At 42.6% G+C, this 20,684-nt stretch overlaps 1 protein-coding gene across 1 annotated transcript in view; it reads right to left on the bottom strand.

Annotated features, from left to right (window-relative positions):
- The window catches only part of FAM13A (family with sequence similarity 13, member A), a 129,197-nt gene that overhangs the window by 40,914 nt on the left and 67,599 nt on the right, over positions 1-20,684 (bottom strand). Inside the window, exon 6 of the mRNA XM_009329823.1 lies at positions 9,557-9,598. Within this exon, the coding sequence (XP_009328098.1) occupies positions 9,557-9,598 (42 nt within the window). The remainder of the gene's footprint in view (positions 1-9,556; positions 9,599-20,684) is intronic.

Below are 20,684 nucleotides of genomic sequence, written 5' to 3'. Positions count from 1 at the left end.
GCAGGAATGTTACTACTGACTTGTGATACGTGGGCACTGTGTAAAAGAAAAAAAGAGGAGAAAGTTAGATCTAATTATCACAATAAGGTCTTAAAAACCCTTGCTCGTTGCAGCACTAAGATTTAAAGGTCTGAGCTGTCTCAACAACAATTGCATGCGCATACCACAAGTCTTCCTCTTAAGAAATTTTCACTCCCATGGTGACGTGGCGCATTTTGACAATGCCAATATCCTCACAAATTAATTTCCCTCTCATTCCCTTGCAGTAAGCCAAGTTCTAACGTAAAGTATTGTTGCATGTTGCAGATTTTTTTGTTTTCTGCTGCTGCAGGTTGTTTTAGCCTCATCACAAAAGTCCTTGCCTTTTGAGGCCGATTTGAAAATGTATACAGTGTGAAAGGGGACTTAATATTTAAGGATCTTTAAATATTAACGGAAGACAAGGGCAAAATACAGGCTTTGCACAGTTCTCCTCCTGCCGCTCTCTGATATTCATGTTCTTTGCTTTACATTTTTAAAAATAAAATGTATGCTCTCTTCTTTCCCTTTTCCCTCAGTCTGTTTTCAGGCTCAGGAAGAGCTGACGCGACTGTAGGCGTCATTGCTTGCTGTTTAAAGCCCTTCTGAACAAGCTGACGTGCCACCTCGCAAAGCTGTCACTGCTTTCCTCCCTCTGCCAAGCTGAGTCCCATCCTGCCCCCTCTTCCCCCACGCTGACTCGGCTCTGCAGATAAGGTGACACTTTTTGCCTATTCATCCCTCCTGTGATCTTCGTTAAGCCAAATAAGTTACAGGCCTAGGGGTTTCATTTCAGTTTATCCCCGTATCAGCAGAGGATTTAGCAGCACAACTGGCTGATACATCCCAATAAAATGGCACTGCGTGGCCAGGGTATGAGCCAGGCTGCATGCAAGATGGGCTTCCTGCCAAAACAGGCATTCATCGCTTTCAGTCTTTACCAGTTTCTGAACCAACAACAGCCGACTTCCCTTCACTAACCAAAGGTTTCCTCTCTGCTTCCCTCCAATATTTTGCACTTCACTGTACAGATCTAGAGCTAGCTAAGAAGCTGCAGCACTCTCAGCTGATAACCACTCTGTGGCTTTCCTGGGTTTGAGTGTCACTTGTGGCGGAACACAGGCGACAGAGGATGAGAAAAGTAAACAAGGGGCCACTGGCCACTACAGCCAGTTTAACAAAACCAACAAAACAGCCTAACTTCCGTAGTGAAGTACAAACCCCACAAACACCCAGCTGCAAATCAGACTCGCAATACGCTTCAGCTTCCTTTGGCTGAGCCAGTGTGTTCACCTTGGTGTGGGTAAAGCAGTGTGCCCTAACCACACGCGCATCCCTTCCAGTCCCAGCTTCACTCGGTGCTCATCTCCAGCCCAGGCACAGGTCCCTGGAGCAGTCGCACAGCATGAAAGCAGTCACGGATTTGCCAGTATATCCCACATTACTTGCACAGCACCCGAGCAGCTGTGTCATTCAGATGATTTCATGAACAGAAGACATACAAACAAGTATTATTGTACTTATTATTATGGACATGCAATCTGCATATAGGAAAAAATATTTGCAAGATCCCTCTCTTCCCACACGTAACATCTTGACTATAACTACCGGATAGCTTTGCAATTTGAAGTGCACATTTCAAGCACCCTACTTGGTTTCCTGTTCACTTACATAAACTATTCAGCCTCTTCCCAGCCCGAAACTATTATTTAAAACCTGGCCTCCCATGGGAGATGGATTAGCAAGTAAGATGCTAGTGTGGTAGGCTAAACTACGTTATAAGATACAATTCATGTGCTGGCTACTGCTCCTACATGTGTGGGAGTAAGTTAATATTGTATCAACTTTCTATAATATTTACATGCAATCCATACTGAGCGGGGGTGTCTTTCATATCACATCTTTCTTCTTTGTTTTCATGTCAGGAAAGTGGCAGTGGAGGGGGAGATAGGATTGTTTGGATTCTAGTTTTTTTAAAACATCCCTAGGATGTAGGTATATCTACCCATCAGACAAGACAGAAGATCTCAGGAAACAGCTCTTCCCTCTATTTCTAACAGGATTAATACTGTGCAAAAATGCACACTCCTCTTTCACATAAACTTAATGAAAGGCTAGATACTGTACGTGAGCAAAACTTCATGTCGTTAATTCTGTCTGCAGCGTTCAAGGCCAACAGTCACTATCTGCAAACCACTCGCAGCATTACTGAAAACACACCAGTTTCTCTACACAAAAAGTAGTAAAAAGAAGAAACAAAAGATAAAGCTGCAAAAATATCTAAGTAAAATGCCAAAAATTTTCCTAACACCCCAATACATTCTGTAGTTGTCCAATTCTCAGTTAACTGCGTGCTTTACTAACACCAATTCAGTTTTAAGTCCATTAACCTTGCTAATTCATAATTATGCACATCTGCGTAACAATTACTTTGTGGTATCTAGGAAAGCCGTACTCAGACAATATAGGTTCTGTTGGAGAGCCAGTAATATGGTGATTTTCAAACTACCGACAAATAACAAGGACGTATGTCTACAGATACGTGCTAGCTGAGTGGATGACTACAAAATGACGCTCTGACATTGTGATTTTATTCTATTTCCCTTCTAAATACCGCTTCCTTGTATACTGAATATAATTTTATTCTTAGCCCTGTGATATTTTAATGCTCTTTTATTAGCCCCATCTCAATAAGACAGAGATTTTAAATCAGAGTTTTCCCAGATACACTAAATTTTTTTTAATTCCACAATTGGTAGCTTTCCTTGCTATTTCATTTTGAAGCTTAATTTAAATGTATCGCTAAATCACTTGATTTACTCTGCACCAACCTTTTTTACATCGAGGAAGTTCACATCCAAAACAAATGGGGGAGAGAGTTACACAGTGGCTTTAGGATTCGAGCCTGCCCAGGGACACAGCAGGAGGTGCTTGGGCACGTTAGCAAACTCAGGAAAAGGCACAGCCCTGTAAGGATTGCACAGCCCAGAAGAGCAACCAGGCAGGCGGGGTGTATCCCGCGGGGTTTTCCAAACTTCTTGGGTGGCAAAAGTCGCTCTGACGTTGGATTTATGCTTCACGGAGCAGACGAGGTGAGCCGTGCCAAGAAGAGCCCTCTTGGCATGCCTGCCTGTGCAGGCAACTGCCTCGGAAGGGCTGCTTCGCTCAGTAAATCATCTGGACAACGGGAACTCATGTTCTGCTTCGGTTAATTATTTTCTCCTCACGTCTGCTCCAGTTCACTGATACGTACGGTCAATTATGTCCACAGCTAGATTACCTTTATTAAATTATGCAGCTGCTGCAGAGCATGCTGAGAAATAGTGACTTTCAATAGAAATTAAAGGTTCTCCTCGGTGACAGAAAGCAGCAGGAGACTTTCCCAGTGCTGGGGACTTTTACTTTCAGAGAGCCAGCCACAAAACCTGCATCAAGGCACACAGCTGTTTTAAGCACTATAAACTTTTGAACTGGCTTCCTATGACCCTCACGCTTTTCCTTTTGGGAAATCCAACCTCTAGCACTTCCCAGTGTTGTCTACCTTGTTTACCGAAGTCTTTTGCTCACTTTCAGAGGTGCCCCATCAGCTCTGGATAACGTCTTGCTTCACATGTAAGGTAAACTCTTACTGCATGGCCTCTTCTCCCATTCCATTTCAACCTCAAGTATGGGAAGGTGGTATTTTCCATCACCTTTAAGCACATTAAATGTCCCCTGCCCCCCCCACCTAGTACTCTCTAGGTTTAAAAGATATGCACAGGAGTGAGAATTATCTCATGCAAAACCCGCACCCTGTTTGATCTGCATTGGGCGTCTTGTGACAGCAGGCAAATAACTGAGTTGGATATCAAACCCCCTCTCCTGTTTTTTTCATTTAAGGCACTATTGAGCAAAATGTATTAGCATCCAGGTATTAAAAGAGCAAAGTAAAAACATCAACCAGAGCAAACTGACTTACTGGCATAGTATTTTCCCAGATTGGGTTTTCATTTATGAAGTCAGTGAATTAATTCCTTAACGGCCTAAATCACAAGCTATACTTGCAATCTGGAACTAAGGCCACTCATTGCTGAGATTTATTTATAATCCATCTGCTTTATCCCGGAAGCAAAGCTATTTTTTTTTCCTGTTTTTGTTTTTTTAAAAGCCAAGCACAACAGTAAGAAAGCCTCAATAGATGCACAAACTTTTTACCATTTTGCCATTCCAGCAAAGTAGAGGGTGTTTAAATGGCTTTGACATTTCAGACAGGAAATTTCCGAAGTCCTCTCGAATATGTTATTCCAACCCATGACCCAGGAAATTCCTTTTCCATAGGTATTTATATAGTCTAAACACTGTTCACTCTCCACAACTGTTGCACACTGCGACATGCAATACTGCAGACTCACATGGAATTTGTTTTAAGACAACTACTTCATTTGAAACACATTCCCCAAAGAGAAGGATTGTGTCTGCATATAAAATGTGAAAATAATGAGTTTAAAAATAAAGAGATGTGCTCCTAGTTACTGGGATGTCCCATCACACAGAGGACACACTCCCAATGTTTTCTCAGCACTTCACGCTTTCACAAGCTCAGATCCAATTATCCTTCCTTTAAATGTGGTACATTATATCTGACACTACCTTCTTACTATGCAGAATTATGACAGGTGCACACTGACACCTACTGCTTGGAGCAGAGACAACCCTGAAGGGGATTCATACACGCCACCCGATTTAGCTCGGTAAATTGGGATGGCTGTGTCTGCGCAGGTTCCTCTACAGAGAAGGGAAATGCTCCTCTGGGGGCCCCAGACCCGCACAGTAGCTGGACACTGCGAGCAGGGGCACCCAGCAGCCTGGTGTTTATTTTCAGCCAGTGCTGATGTGATGCAGGACATTAATGTGCATCACACAACATAATCATGATTTGTAAAAGGGACCAGCACTCCTGTGGGCCTTAGGACCTCTTACGGCATGGCCCACTGAGGAGGAAGCACCCAGTGGGAAGGCGGCCAAGCAAATTTCTGAGCAGGCGTGAAATCTAGAACAAGATTTTTCAATTTCTTCAGAAAATTGACCTGAGAACAAACACAGTAAAACATCTTACCCAATATACTGCAGGCTAAGAATACTTGACTTGCATTATATAAGAAGAGTTGTCTCAGATAAACAACTGTTAAAAGGAGAAACAGTCAGCTGTACTGAATACTGCCAACAGGATATTAGTGCTTCAAGAGAAAAGAAGTACTAAAATAGACAGAACTGTCCAACACCTTGCCCTGCACTCATGGGTATCTAATGAAATTTTTGGCATTGCTTGTGATGTCAGCTCTTATCCCAATTTCAGTTTAATGCTCCGCCTGTTAACAAGGAAGCTCCACACTACAAAGCTTTTGTTTTTTTCCCCTGTAATACCATTCTGGTTTATCTCAGGATGAGATAAAACTCCCAGGTTTACTCATCAGGAAAATCCTCTGAAACCATCTACGTGACTAATGTCAAATCTAAAGCATGTACGGCAGCACGAAGCACGTCTGTAGGTTCCCTGTCTTCTAAAAACTCATTGCACACGTTGAGTAGAAGTGTGCTTACAGGGAATTGCCGTTGCCAGATGCTGCTTCATTACCTGAAACTGCACACTGTTTCTCAGAACTGATTACTCAGTACAGCTGGCATTTACAGTCGTATTACAGAATTATACAAGGAGCAGCGCTACACATTTTTTAACAATCTCAACTCCCTTTACCACAGGGTTTCGTTACAAAAGGTTTTGGAGCGTAAATGCCCTTCAGGCACGACGCCCTGAACAATCAATCACCCAGCAAGGTTTTCCTCTTCTTTTAACAGTGCAGAAATCTCCTTGCCTGGCATTGAGCACAGCTGAGTCAACAAATTGTCTTACCAAGGAGTACAGAGAGGAAGAGGGAGAGGGTAACCCTGGTCAGCAGCAGATGAATGGATTCAAACCTCAGATCTCACAAACTGGTCAAGCCCACCTCATCCTTGCAATGCCCAACAAAAGAGGGTTCCAGCTACAAAATTTCTAATTTTCCACCCAAATTTATTCATAGCCTGTTTGTACACATATTCTCTTGCATCAGTATTGCTACTTAACATAAACAATCCTTCCCCTCTGTCTAAAACCCAGAGGGAATATGTGTACTCTGGTTCATTTCTTATGACAAATAAGCCTTCCCTGCTCTTTTCTCCATCTTGTAACACGGTGTGCCCACTTTTTTAGTCATCTTCACAAATCTAATGCCATTGGCACATGAGTTACTGAAACTGTATGAGGCCTCATCTGACTCTTGTACAACAGCATCCATACTTCCTCTAAGTATACTGAAAATACTTCACTTTATATATCCACTGTCATGTCATTACTTCAACTTGAATATTTTCATCCCATGCCTCCCTTCCATCCCTCCACAAACAAGTATGCCCATGTCCTTTTCTTCCCTGGCATTTCCAAATGTGAGGAACTTCCCTTTCATGTCATCTATTTTCATTGTTAGTCCTGAGATGCACGACTTTATTACCTATGTTGTTATTTTTCATCCTACATCTTCTATTTCATGCCTATCTTTACATATATCTATCTCAATCATCCTATATCATATCTCACTGTCATATATTTTCTCCCAGAGGACACCCCCTTCCCATTCACCTTTCCTAAATTTCTGCTATAAGCTCAAATTCATGAGCATGATTCTATTTTATTATGCCAGTGGCTATTAAAGAAAAAGAGTCCATGACACTTAAGGAGCTCCACTAGTAATCTCCTTCCTCTCCTACCAGCAATACCTATAGGTCTCACCCCCTCCCTACCCATCTTTAAGCTCTAGTATTAATGCCCATTTTCTTCATACAGATGGCATGATATAAAGCATTTTGCTGACATCAGACAGATTCGGTATACTCCTTTGCTTCCTCTCTCTCCAAAGTCTTATAGAAAATAATTTAGTTGTACCGGCATCACCTCTTGACAAACCTATGTCACATTTTGCCTCATTTACCGCTTACTCTCATACTGTTAATGACTGCTTATTCCTTACAGAGCAGCAGTGGTGATTAATTCTATACTTGGTCATGACTTTCCCAATGTCAAAAGAAAAAAACACCCCAAACAAATCCACAACCCTAGATCAGTGCCATTTTAAGAAACAGTGTATTGGTGGCATTCTGACAGTTCTGACAAAGTTAAGACCTCAAACATTTGCCTTATTGTTAAAAATAACATCCAGGGAAACATTTCCATTGCTAGCTGACATGGTACAGCACTGAAGAATCAAGTCTCTGGTTTGATCCTACCAAAACTGGTTTATGGAGGGACACAATGCTCCTTCAGTCTGGCAAAAGCCAAGTATTATGCAGTGTTTGGAAGCTAAAGAGCTCTTGTTCCCATTTAATTAACTCGTCGCATAATTATCTATATGGAACTACTGTGTAAACGCAGCAGTGACTGCTCTGTACATACACATTCATGATTCAGTTGAAGGATTACTTGAACAGCATTTCAAACTATACAAGTGTGGCTGGTAGCAATACAAACAGATTTGACCATCAGAACGCCAAAGCAGACAGTCTCCCCTTCCTTTTCCACGGTGTGAAACGCAATTCCTACATGTGTCACGCACAGCTCTGGGGCAACAATTAGAACATTCAAAGTTGCACAGAAAAAAACTGGCCACCCACTCAAGTCCTCAGTTGTTGAAGCACCATGAATTGCCCAGCCAGCACCAGCTCTCCTTCCAAATTAACTGTACTTGGCAACTGACCTCAGGAGTACACATTTTTGATGTCTGATAAATAGCAGCAAGACTTACAATCTGTTAGCTTTATTTACAAGCAATTGTGTCTCAGCAATGTTACAAAAGATGCAAGCTTGGCATGAAGCCTTGTGTTGCAAGGTGTGCTGCTCCCTCTCTGCTCCTACTAGCCATTTCTTCACTTTCCAACTATGTGTTTATTCCTGACTGTTCCCTTGCTATTTGCAAGATATATTCCCCCGGAACGCCATCCCTTCATTCCAATGGACACACTCATTCTTTGTTCCCCATCCTAATATGCCCACATCTGTATTTAAAATTTCCAAACCTGCTTCCTCGCTCTCAGAAATGTCCTGCTTTGATACCAGTTTGCTCAGGTTCACTCTTTGCTCCTCATCTCCTTGGCAATCCTGACAAGGTCAGCTGAAGAGAATCTCCTTCCTGAATCATTTTTCCATGATCCAGGAAAGGGCTTGGAAGGACAGTTTTAAGCAGTAAGACAGATAGAAATGTAATGAAAGCCTACAATCATTTGAAGGTCACATCTAGCCAGAAAGAAAGAGGGGGACCATTTTCAACAGAAAGACAGGATGAGGATTTAAACTGGGGAAAACTTGTGACAGGGGAATGCATGCAGCTACAAAATAATCTCCCAAAGGGAAAGGCAGAACCTCCATGGACAGTTTGGAGCTTTTGAAGCACAGACTAGGCAACATCTGCACAAATACACTGCAGGGAATGATGGTAAATCAACAGGAACGCAGACAAGACCATGCAACCAGGCTAGTCCATGAACAGTTCACTGACCCACATTTCTGCACAGTTTTAATGCAAGTCTCCATATTAGGAATATGCATGAAATGCACACTTTCTGTAGTTCATGTTAGAAAAACTCTCTAAGAAAAAACCCAAGCTGCAGAGATAAATAAGAATATATGCAAGAGAATTAACAAATTTAAGAGATCACTGTAAGAATTCCAAATACCACTGCTCTCACAAAAAGCACCACAGGGATTTCTTTTTCTTCGTTTAAACTCCGCAGAGATCAAAGAACCAAATTATAATATCTGGCCCTTCCTCCTCTGCAGCCCTTCACTGTTAATTGCCCTGGCTCCTGTTCTTCCACTAAGTATAAATGAAAGCACTGGAATTGAGCCTGCTACTGAAGCAAGCAGAGCAAACTTTCACTGATGTCAACAGAATTAGGCCACTTTTACAAGCAATGACTTTGCCCTCCAGTTGGCGAAACAAGAAATGCAATTTGTTCAAACACAGCGCGAGCGCCATTCCCTCCAGGCAGGCACGCTGGGGACCCAGGCACTCTCCTGCTTTTCTGGGCTGCAGCAGAGGAGCAGTTGCTGTATGGGCTGCTGACTCACCATCTGGTTCCTGGTTTCTTTCTGAGCAGCACACACTGCCAGTTCTTCAAAGCTTGTGGCAAAAATCTCTCCTGTGCCCACAGATTATAAGCTACTCATGACCGGCATCTAAGCTGCATAACAAACTGACGAAAAGAGGAAACAAATGTCCATCTTCTAATTAAGAATTTACAAGACCGGCATTAAACCCTGAGCCTCACCTCTAACTACAAAAGAACTGCAACAGAGTTTGTATCTCCGAAGACTCATTCATCCCACTAGCTGAGCAATAATTACGAACTTAACATTAATCTTCAGTTTGATTACAGTCTGTTCAGCATTTCTTGCATCACTCCCCACATTTAATTCCAATAACGAGTCAATCCCACACAGAAAAATAAATTAAAACAATTGAGTAAATACCTCACATAGAAGGGTGACATAGGCCGCTCATCTTCTTGGGAGCTAAAAACAAAACATATTTTTTAAAGTTAGTATGCAGCTCTGTCTTGTATTTGCAGTTCAAGATACTCACTCTTAAAAAGCAGAGATAACAAAAGTGAAACAGTTCACCTGTTACAGAGGTAACACTTATGTGTACTTTGTCCTCTGGTGCTACTCATGGAAGAAAGCTTTAAGTAACATTCCTTAAATGCTGAGAATCCAACTAATTTCTCAGTGTCCACCAACGTGGTGTAACAGATCTCCTGTTAGATGGCCAGGAGTCACTCCGGCTCTGCAGCAGTGCAAGGACTATTCCCATAGCAACAATAAAGCATTTTGCCAGCAAACCCACCAGAGTCTTTTGCCGTCTGCTGTTCCAAAATTAAACCACCTGCCTATTAAAGCAAAATTTGAGAAAAAACCAAATGACATCTTGAGACACCAAAGAAATGGCCATGGGTGTACGCATGAGGCTACGAATTCCCCAGTTTTATCGCTCCTGTGGATTTGACTATGCTGAAATCTCCCTAGGCTAGAGATCAGGGGCTGCTGTCGGCTGGCATGGAGCTCCCCTGACAAAAAGGTGTTTCAGTGGTCAACTGACCTGGCCCAAACATAACTACCTGCTGTGTGGCCGACCAGTTCCCTGATCCAGCTCATCATGCCTGTGCTGGTACAAGGGTAAGAATGAGCTGCTGGGGTGCTGAAGTTTAAAGGTGTGGTAGACTGATGGTTTAAGTCAATTTAAGACCATGCCGCTATAAGAAGGGGTTCAAACGAATTTCACCTAGTCATTCCAACCAGATAAATGGTTGGCCTTGCAGGGCATTTAAGCCTTGTAACTCTCCAGAGCAAGACACTCGCCTTCCTCCAAGCACGCAGGAAATGCCACCGAGGTCGATTCGTCCCCAAAGGACTTTTAATTGGGTCTGCTGTAGAGCACAGCAAGTTTGGCAGAAAAGCAGGAAAGACGAAAAGCTGCATAAATTACTTTAAACAAAAGCAGAAAGGATAACCAAAGCTGCTTTCCAGCTGTTCCAGCAGCCTGGGACTGCGCCAGCACTTAGCAATTTGCCACAGGTACTCAGCCACAGGTCCCAGGGCACTGCCACGCTGTGAAGGTATCCATTGCTTTTGAGCTTGTTCAGAGGATGAGAGAATATGGGAGAATGCTCTAGGTGAGGTGAGTTCAGCTTCAAACTCAAGTCACTTGGGGACTTCAATCGCCCCAACACCCCGACCAACTTCAACAGGGATCTGAAGTAGATCAAGCTTGAACAATTTTTGAAAAGCCAGCCTGAGTCCATTAATCTCTTGAATTTTGAAGGATTTTATTTATTGGTTTATAAAAGCTTCTCTAAGCACAGAATAAAGTGGAAAGGAACATCTCCGTGGGTTTTGTAGCTAGGAGATCAAATACTCACAGGTACCTTTTGCAGCTTCCGCCAAAGCCAGCAGGAAGCTCCTTCAACAAGACGAGGGAGCCAGGTAAGCACCCTGCTCTCACACTGAATATAGCCAGAGGCAGATTTCACCGTGGCTCATTTCGAACCCAGCCAACGTTACCACAGATCCACAAATATGAACGCCAAATTAATCCAGGGGGCAAGAGCACAAGGGAGGAGGCAGGATGCAAGGGAGTTGGAAAGGCAAGGAAGGCAGACAGACAGACAGATGAGCAAGCCAGTACACCAGAAAAAAAATCACAGGGGTTTAATTCTGCATCATTTCGACCCCCCCACTACAGTACACAGAGATTCATAAAAAGACAGCTACAGACATCTACAGAAAAGACCTTCCAGCACGTCACGCAGAAGCCCAAAATACTGATTCAAGGGTAACACCAAATACCATGGACCGAAAGGAAGAGAAACTGCTTCCGAAATCAGCATGGTCGGCCAAAACTCGTGTTGCCTCTGTAACGCAACAGTGACTGGGCAGTTTTCAGCAGCTCCCCAAGACGACTGGGAGCACAGCTGCTACTGGAAACTTTGCTGCCACTTCCACAAGCCCATCTTCACCAGCTTGAGCAAGTTGCAGTCGGCCGCTGCCGTGGAAGCACTGAATGCTGCTGTCGCCCTCCTCCGAGACCTGGCCAGTGCACGGAGCAGCAGCACAAGGTGGGCTGACAGCGCCTGCATGCAGCAAGGTAGGTAATGCAGCTGCCTGTGTGTGAACTGAGGCAAACATCACCTGAAGGGTCTTTGCGAGAAACTGCTATGGCTTTGAGACTGCCTAGAAAAAGTGGAGGGAAACATGGAAGTGCCCATCATTGCCCTTCCCAGAAGATGACCTGCAACAAAGGCACGGGTAAGAACCTCTGCCAAGCTCTCTCCCCTGACGGCGTGCACAGTCTCTCAGCTTGCATGCATAAGTTATCTCTTTATTTAGCGCTTACGGAATACACTTTTTTTTTAAAAAGTGTAAAGAAGCTACTTTAAACTCAAAAAGCTGCTGGTAAAGTTTTTTATTATGTTCAGTTCATTACATTAATGGCTGTACTTGTAATCTCAATGCAAACAAGTCCCAGTGACAGACACAAAACATGAAAAACGTTTTCTCATGTAGAGGAAAGTTCACAGCACCATCAAGATTTCTGTGCATCAATGCAACTTCAAATGACAACACCAAATGCTGCTTTGTGTACAAGTGGCAGTTGTCAAAGCTGCACCAAACATGCTTTCTTTTCCATCATAAAAACCCTTCCTCATCTCAGGGTTTGTAATTAAATTCCAAGTCACAGAAGTACAATGATACTGAAAAAGCCCAAATAAATTTCTTATATTCATACTCCCACTAGTTGCTTTGACAGATCAGATGGAAAAGTAGTATTCAGCAGGGACTCCGAAACCTCTTGCATTTCCTTCCTTTTCTTCCACAGCAAGTACAACTGCTGCTCCACAAGTTCAAGCAAGTTTTATATCTGTACAAAAAAACATTATCCACTCATACAAAGTAACTGAGGAGAAATAAGTATTTTAGGAACATTAGCTGGGAATGGGGGAGAAAGAAGCTCTAGAGAAGTCAGAAACCAAATACCAGTTTCATTTAGATCATCACGTTTCAGTATTTCACATGGTTGATAATAATGGTAGCTGTGCATAACCTCTCTTATCCAATAGTGCTTTACAGTTTTACAGGCGCAGCACTGATGAGCAGCTGCATCTGGGATGAAGAGCTCCAACCTAACTAGTATGAAAACTAGACTTTTGAGAAAACCATAAAAATCTTTTAGCTTTAAAAAGATCTCCTGCATCTGAGTAAAGCACATTATCCATTTCCCCCCAAATGATTAAAAACAATGTATCCCAAACATCGTTCCCTAACTTCACGCACCTTTGTCAACTCATCTGTGCAAGCTGGAAGACATGAGCTGTGTAAATTACAAACAGATTTAAACCAGCTATTCCACATAATTCACAATCCCTCAAATTAGACATGAGACTACCAAGCCCTACCGCAATCACTTAGCGCACAAGGATTCTGTTTTGATTAAAATACTTTATGAAATAATGAATTATTCCTGTTGTGAGGTAATAACCTGATGTGCTTATATTACACACACAAGCACAGATTAGTTTAATGAAGGAAATGAAAATTGTGTGTGAGAGGTGTTAAACCGGTGTATAGCTAATCACATGGTTTTTGGATATAAAAGAGACAGGCAAGTAAGCAAAAATGTACAAGATATGAATCATAAATGATCATCAGTTGATATTACACAATAAACAGGCTAGAAATTAGTTTAAAACCTTCCATGCAGGACTCTTCGTCACTATCGCTCACACTATGCTGATTAAGAAACAACTGCTTACTTGTTTTTAAAACACCTTGTACTGAAGGGTTTATTAGTATTGCTAGGAAGCCCTTTCTATCACGTATCCTTTCAAAAGAAAATGCTAGAAGTCATTAAGATATGTTTAACATTTAACTATACTGTACTTGGGCGGCATAACTCCTTGGTTAAAAGGATAGACAACCCTTCCAGAAATAAAGGAAAGCTTAACACCTAGCACAGTGACCTGGCAAACCAAGTCAGCCATCCACAGTATGGAGCGGACAAGTCATTCTGATGTGCATCTCCTACAGTCTAAATTTTTACCTTGCCCAGCAAAGAATTTATCCATTAGGCAAGCAGGTTTAGTAGTAAATTAGGTGTTTTGTGGTTTGTGGGGGTTTTTGGGGGTTTGGTTTTTTTTTATACCCTCAAAGTTTTGTCCAGCTTTACATGTGCTTTATGGCCAGAAAGCACTGAAGGGATGAAATAACTTTAAAAAAAATTCAGTTATTTATTCAACTATCACTGACTACCTGGCCAAGCAGGTGAGTGCAAAACACAGCAGTCTCTTTCTTCTGAGACATATACATAGCTCCCCTAAGCCAAGGGATTAAACAGAAATGAATTGCTCTTTCATGCAATACTTGGGAGAGCAATTTCTCACACTCCTAAAGGACACCTAAATATCTGATCGCTTCCTTCTTGCTAAAAACCAAAACAAATACCAGCCAAACTGAAAAAACTTGTTCTCTTTATTTTATGGCTAAAGAAGTAAAATTGTTATGTTTGTGACCTCCACTGAGCTAACAAAAAAGTTTGTCAGACTGGAAGGAAGGCCAATATCACCCACCAGTTAGTTTAGCACATCTTAGGATTTTTCAGGCACATGTATTTTACAGCGTTTACACAATGTGTCCTTTCTGTCTCTAAAGAAGGAAATAGGAAAGCTTGGGTGAAGTCTAACTGTTAAATGCTAAATTTCCATTACAGAACCACAGTTACCTTTTTTTGCCTCCCCCTTTTGCAACAGGAATGCTACAGGCAACCGTTCACCCATTGCATTCTCAGATATGCAATGATGGTTTTCCTTTTTTTTTTTTCCCTGACGTCTCACCTTGCTCTTCAGAAAGAATAAGGGAGCTGCCGAGCCGTTCCAGAACTGAAGCTGTAAAACACCCATTTAGATGGAGAGTTCCCAATTGATTTCCATGCATATGGGATACCCTGGTCCCAGCCCCCTCGTTGGCCTGAGCTCTCACCCCAGGTCAGATGCCGCCGCCCCCCCCCCCCCCCCTGTTTCATTTGCACTTAATTATCAGCAGTTCTTCTGTCCTGGCTTGCTGGCACTGGAACCTCCATTGTAAAGCTACCGCTGCTTTCCTACTCCACATCTCTTTTCAGAAGTTAAATGGGACATTTAGTCGATTAAATTAAAAAAACACATTTGGTGGTGGGGTTTTTTTTGGTTTTTTTTTTGTTTTACAATCATGAAAATGTACTTTGACTCGTGTCAACATTTTGCACCAGAGATGAAGGGCCTAGCCACTGGCGGGGTCATGCTGCTCAGCCAAGGTCATGTTTTCCTAATGCCTTGCCATAGGCTCTATTTGTTCTGACCTCAAAAGTTAGATAAAGAAACGGCTCGCTTTCTATTCCACCACAGATATTCTGGACTTCGAAAGAAATTTATTATTTTTTAGTGAGAATACTTTTTTCAGGCAATGAGATAGCCGCTTCTAATTTTAATGCAATCAAACAAAAAGGCACTGAAAACTCAGGGGCGTCAAATTACTTATGATATCAAATGTTAATGCAGCTTTTGGGGGGAGGAGAAGGAAGGCTAAGCTTGGGTGACTCGTTAAGACTTCAAAGTCATCTCCCTCTTGTTTTCTTCTCACCATTTAGAACCACTGTGTCACCTTGGATTACAGACACACCATTTTTGCAATTTCAGGGGATTTTAACAATATTGTTTATTTACTACTTCTGACATTCAACATTAACAACACTAAAAACAGCTTCAAGGAAGCCTCAATTTTGAGGCCACAGTAGTGCTTTTTGCTGAATGTCTTGTCTTATTCACAAATTTTTCAGCACTTCTTTTTTTCCCCCCAAGTCATTTCCCATAAAAGTTATTTCAAGCTTCTGACAAATGCAAGATTGAAACTGCTCATGAAAATTTATTGCATATTTATTTTCTCAATAGAGTGGTGTACTCATAGTTTGTGCTTCACGGCAGTGGGTAAAAGGTAATTTTTTTGCAAATAAGAAATAGCAGGCAATATAAGCTTCTTCCTTCAAAATAAATTTTCTTCAAATAAATATTGAGGTATGTTATGCAAAAGGAGAAAGAATAATACCGTCCTTGATGCAAGAGTAACCATAAATTTAATCTAGCATGATAACACCGTGGTGACACAATGGTCATCATTAAAAGTCAGCACTTACCATCAACTGTTGAGCAATGCCACCCTTGCTCTATACCCTTAATCCGAGGGGGAAGGGAGGAGGAATGCAATATATAGTAACTGTCTAAGAAACAAATGTTTAACAGCTATTTCCCTGTGAGAGTGATTTCCATGCAAACATTTGCATTTTCCCTGAAGAGCAACTTCTATAGTCAAAACCATAACACGTCATTTCAGATCTTTATCTCCAGCCTTCACAATAGTTACATGTAACACCTAACCATGCTTACCACTGAAACCAAGTTAAGCTTATGCTTAAGAACCTGCATAAGCTACTCACCAGATGAGCCACATGTCAAAATACTAGGTGGACAACCTGGCTTCTTTATTCTGAACTCACATACTCCGCAAAATATCTCCAATAACTTGGGCGGAGGTAGATTGGTATTGGTTTAAATATTAATCTCCAAAGGATCCCGCTGTCTTCCCCAAAGCTGTTTCTTCAGCAGTGTTTTTCCTAAAGGTCTCTCAACTAAGTTATGTCTTAAGCCTGCAAGATCACAGTGTGCAGCAATGTAACTGTGGGGCCGTAGAAAGGGACGTCTTTGGGGGAAGAGTTCCCTATTAGCCTTCCAAAAGCATGAGCTTCGGTCTCCTGTTTTATCTGGCATTCAAAATACCAATATTACTATTTCATAGAGACAAGCTGAGGTGAATACAAGGGATCACTCTGTCACACATCTGAGGAGCATGTACTTTTTCTTGTTCTATTTTCCATAGCCAAGGCACGAGCACCCAAGCCTAGAATAGGAGCCTTTTAATTCTAGGAAACACTAACATACAGCACAGCCATACACATTGAGAATATACCGCATTATCCACAGGCATAACTGTGCAGGCTGTGCATGAGGGGGGCACTGAGATTGAGGTATGTTGCCTGAAAGGGAAAAAAAAAAAAAAAACAACCAAAAACTCTGAAGCCTTTTTGCACACCTCCTTGCACTTCAAAGCAACATCAGGGAAGTACAGGCTATCCCATGGCAAGCTGAAATGAGCAGAACTTCTTGCTGATTAAATGCCACTGTGAGCGAGAGGCTGATTTTCCACTTATATTAACATATCTGAATCTACTGGAACCCTTGACAGCATAATTTTGTATAATTATTTTCTACTCACTATCCTCCTGGATTGCAAATATGTTTATCTTTTATAAAATGACGTCAATGTTAAACAGCTTGCTTTTGTTGTTTTACTTCTTAAACTAGTTGGGGCTTATTATGAAAGACAGGGCAGTGTCTTTTCTTCTGCTTGTGGTTTGGCAATAGTCCTCACTAGGATAAAACTAGAAAATGGGTCAGAAAGAGGCGGAATGAATGTACCAGCCAAAGTCTCACCTTTTCTCAGAATTTAACAGTGTGAAGTTGCGTAACGCACACATACCTGTTGCATTATAATGGTGAAGAACTGTTACTAGGTAACCAGAGATTTCGATTTCAGGATTGTTTGTTAAAAGCTTGCACGCTTCAAATAAAGGTATCTAAGAGCCCAGTTTTTAGGTAAATATTCATATTTTCTTGCTTAATCAGGTGGACACCCTGGAGGCAAACACCGCAGAAAATTTCCACATCAATTTCCTGTTTTAGTCAGAGCCCCCCACCCCCACGCAGTGGTACCCAGAAAGAGCTTCCACAGGCTCCTACACCCATCACGTTACAGCTGTGACAAGACAGGGTACCCAGCTGTGGGTCAAATGTGAGCCAGGAAGGCCAAAAATTCACATAGCGTTTTGTAATAGGCTATGACTATGATTTGAGGAAGATAAGAACCACAGGTTTGAATTTCTCTTCATTCTTCCACCAGAAAAGAAACCCGAAAACCAAACCAACCAACCAAACAAAAAAAATCAGATACAAGTTCTTCAGCTCTCAGAGAACATTCTTCACTTCACATACATATTCTAGAACATAGTTCACTAGGGCTTGTCAAACACTCCCAGTACCTTGGATATAAAGTGATAACAAAGTCCAAAGGATCAGACTTGTTTATGATACAACTTTACAAACACAAATGCTCACTAATCTGTTAAAGAGAACACAGCGGTCCCTCCAAAAAAAGAAGAAAGTGCAATGGAATACAAACGGTGTTCTCAGGCTAAAATACTGGGTATTTGTGAAAGACACCAAGCAAACAAGGTAAATCAAACAATCCCGACGATGACTGCAAGCGAGACAGCCCATGCAGACAACTGCTGCTGTACCAGTTAGAAGCAGATCAGTCACACTCCCTACTTCTATCAGATGCACTTTCTAAAAATACTTGTGATGGCTTCACTTTTTCTCTACCTTGATTCGTTTCAGCAAAGTAGAAAGCAAGAGAGGCCACTGATCACAAACAAGGCCCGAGTGTGTACCTGCCTTTCTCATCTCCTACGGAAACTGGTAGATGCGATTGGCAAAGGCGGCCACCACAGGTTTCAGCTTTGCACAGCTTTTGTTAAATCTGCAATAGATTGAGCTAGAATAAACGAATTAAAACATACATTAACAGCATTAGTAATGCTCTACCTAGGAATCTGGGTTATTAAAGTAAGCTAATGCTATTCAGAAAACATGTTAGCCTATTAGCAATAGAAGAGACAATTACTGGTGGATAGGTTGTTGGAAAATCAGTAACGCAACCCGTGTGACATTCACAGGTGCCTTTTACAGTGCTTGGGCAATAATATAGTACCTATTGCAGTGGAGGGTTCAACACATTCGGCCTTCCACCTCTTCCCATGCAACGAAACATAACCCTGACGTCCCCATTGTCACTCCCTCGCAGCATGCCACCATATCCCATCATGTGCCATTCCACAGACATCTATATATAGAATGACGCTGTATAGTACATATGGCTCTATGCAAGCACATTATACAATTTTTAGGAAGACAGACTCACAGCTTACAGGTACCCTGGTAGATACAATACTTTGCTGCTCTAGTGACAAATGCTATTTAAATGTCACAGCTTCTTAAAGAGAGCCTTTCTCCCTCTCCCAAGTTTTACACACCAGCCACACAGAGATGCATTCTTATCGCTTCAGCACAGGAGGGCTCCCGTGCAGGCGCAGCACGGCCAGCTTGTGGCCCAAAGAGAGAACAGAGCAGGGCACCCGCAGGAGATGGGCAGGAGGGAGTTTATCCGCCCAGGAAGGGAACCAAGCGTGATCATTGCTGGCAGCTCATTCCCTTTCTTGAGAGGGGAAGACGGATGCTCTGTTTGGGAAGTGCCCCGAGCCACAGCACCTGAAGGTTGCCACTAGTCTGCTTTAGACCCAGCCACAGGAATCGTGCACTGCGAGCTGTCCATGCCCTCAGCTGGAACAGCAGCATCAGCCTGTCCACCTCACAGAACTACAAGCATATTGCTACCTGCGCTGGTACTAACCATTATTAGGCATCACCTCTCCTGAAGCTGACAAAAAATGCCCAAAGCCAACAAGACCCTCTCCCACGGCAAAACTCTGCACTAAGAAAGGAGGAGACAAAGTTCCAAGGGGAAGAATAGGAAAATAAAGGTGCAACCTGCAGAACGCCACTGTAAAGGGATCTGGGAGTCTGTGCTTGTCTGCCCCTAGGTCCACAGGAAATTAGGTGCTAAAAGTATAGTACACACATCCTAAAAACAGATCAAGGAGATGGAAAAGCAGCCAGAATTTTGTGAATCTTTTTTTTTTTTACCTGCAAAACTCAAACAATTCTGTACCATGCTCAAGGTTTAATGAGAGTTTGAAGAAAAATCTTCAGTTTTAAAAGTGCAGAGTGCATTTCTAACTGATCGAGAGTTAATCCTTGCAACAACAAAAAACTGAGAGTCTAATTAGAGCTACCCCGTGAAACCTATCTTCCCCTGGGGTGAATAGTCAAGAGCACAATAACTAACACTTGTTCTGACCTCTGCTACGACAGTCACAGATCCTCGGGAACACAAAAAGGTTAAAAATATTATGTGATACTGGTCCTACAAATAGGAACGATGCACTATGACTACGTCTTTAAGACATTCAAACGGCATTTCTGTTTCTCTGCAGTCACAAACATGGAATCCTGCGACTGCGTTACTGCAAAAGAGACTTCCTCCACATCTATCTGCAGAGGACCCCACGCTTTATCAAGACAGTAACAGTTTGGACAGCAATTTCAGTTACTATTTTATCGTGTCCAAGTAAGCAGCAACTCCACAGCTTCTGCTGAAACAGCACCACCACAGTGCTGAAATGGCACACTAAATTACTTATTTACTGTTTTGTAGGTTACACAAAGATTGATATTCAGCCCATTCGAATACGGCTAAGGAGATATGGAACGCATAATTTTGAGAACTGAAAGAGCGATCAAAAAAAATATAATTGATGACTCAGTAAAAGGACTGTGCACACTTCTCCCCCCTCCCCAGTGGGTCTGTGCCCTGCCATTTCAAAAGCCTGACTGCAGTTATCCCTGCCATACTGTGGCAGGAGCACATGCCAGCACAGGTACGCACTCACAGCTGGTGCTGAAGGGAGGTGTGTCTCGACACCCTGGAAACAAAACAGCCCTTTTCCTCCGAAAACTAAACCTCTCACCCATGCTGTGCAGGCAGCTGCAAAGGCAGACCACTCTGGGTGTGTAAGTAGACAGCTATCGGTGGGGTGTGCACAGGGGCAAGCCCGGCCAGGCTCGGCTGGGTTCCCTTACCGCATTACAGCCCCTGCTGCAGTAAAGCGGTGGGAGGGAGAGGTTTGCTCGGGCGCAGGGAGCCCGACCTGGGAGTCAGGTCCCCACCGCTCGCCGGGAGGGGACAGCCCCGGAGCACCTAAATCCCTATAAACCTCTGAGCTGCTCCCACCCCGCGGCAGGCTCCCCCCAAGGAGAGGACTGCGCGGATTTCGGGGCGCTAC

The sequence above is a fragment of the Pygoscelis adeliae genome, unplaced genomic scaffold (assembly GCF_000699105.1).
Source record: "Pygoscelis adeliae isolate BGI_AS28 unplaced genomic scaffold, ASM69910v1 Scaffold67, whole genome shotgun sequence".
NCBI classification, from domain to species: Eukaryota; Metazoa; Chordata; class Aves; order Sphenisciformes; family Spheniscidae; genus Pygoscelis; species Pygoscelis adeliae.
This window is presented reverse-complemented; position numbering and strand designations above follow the sequence as displayed.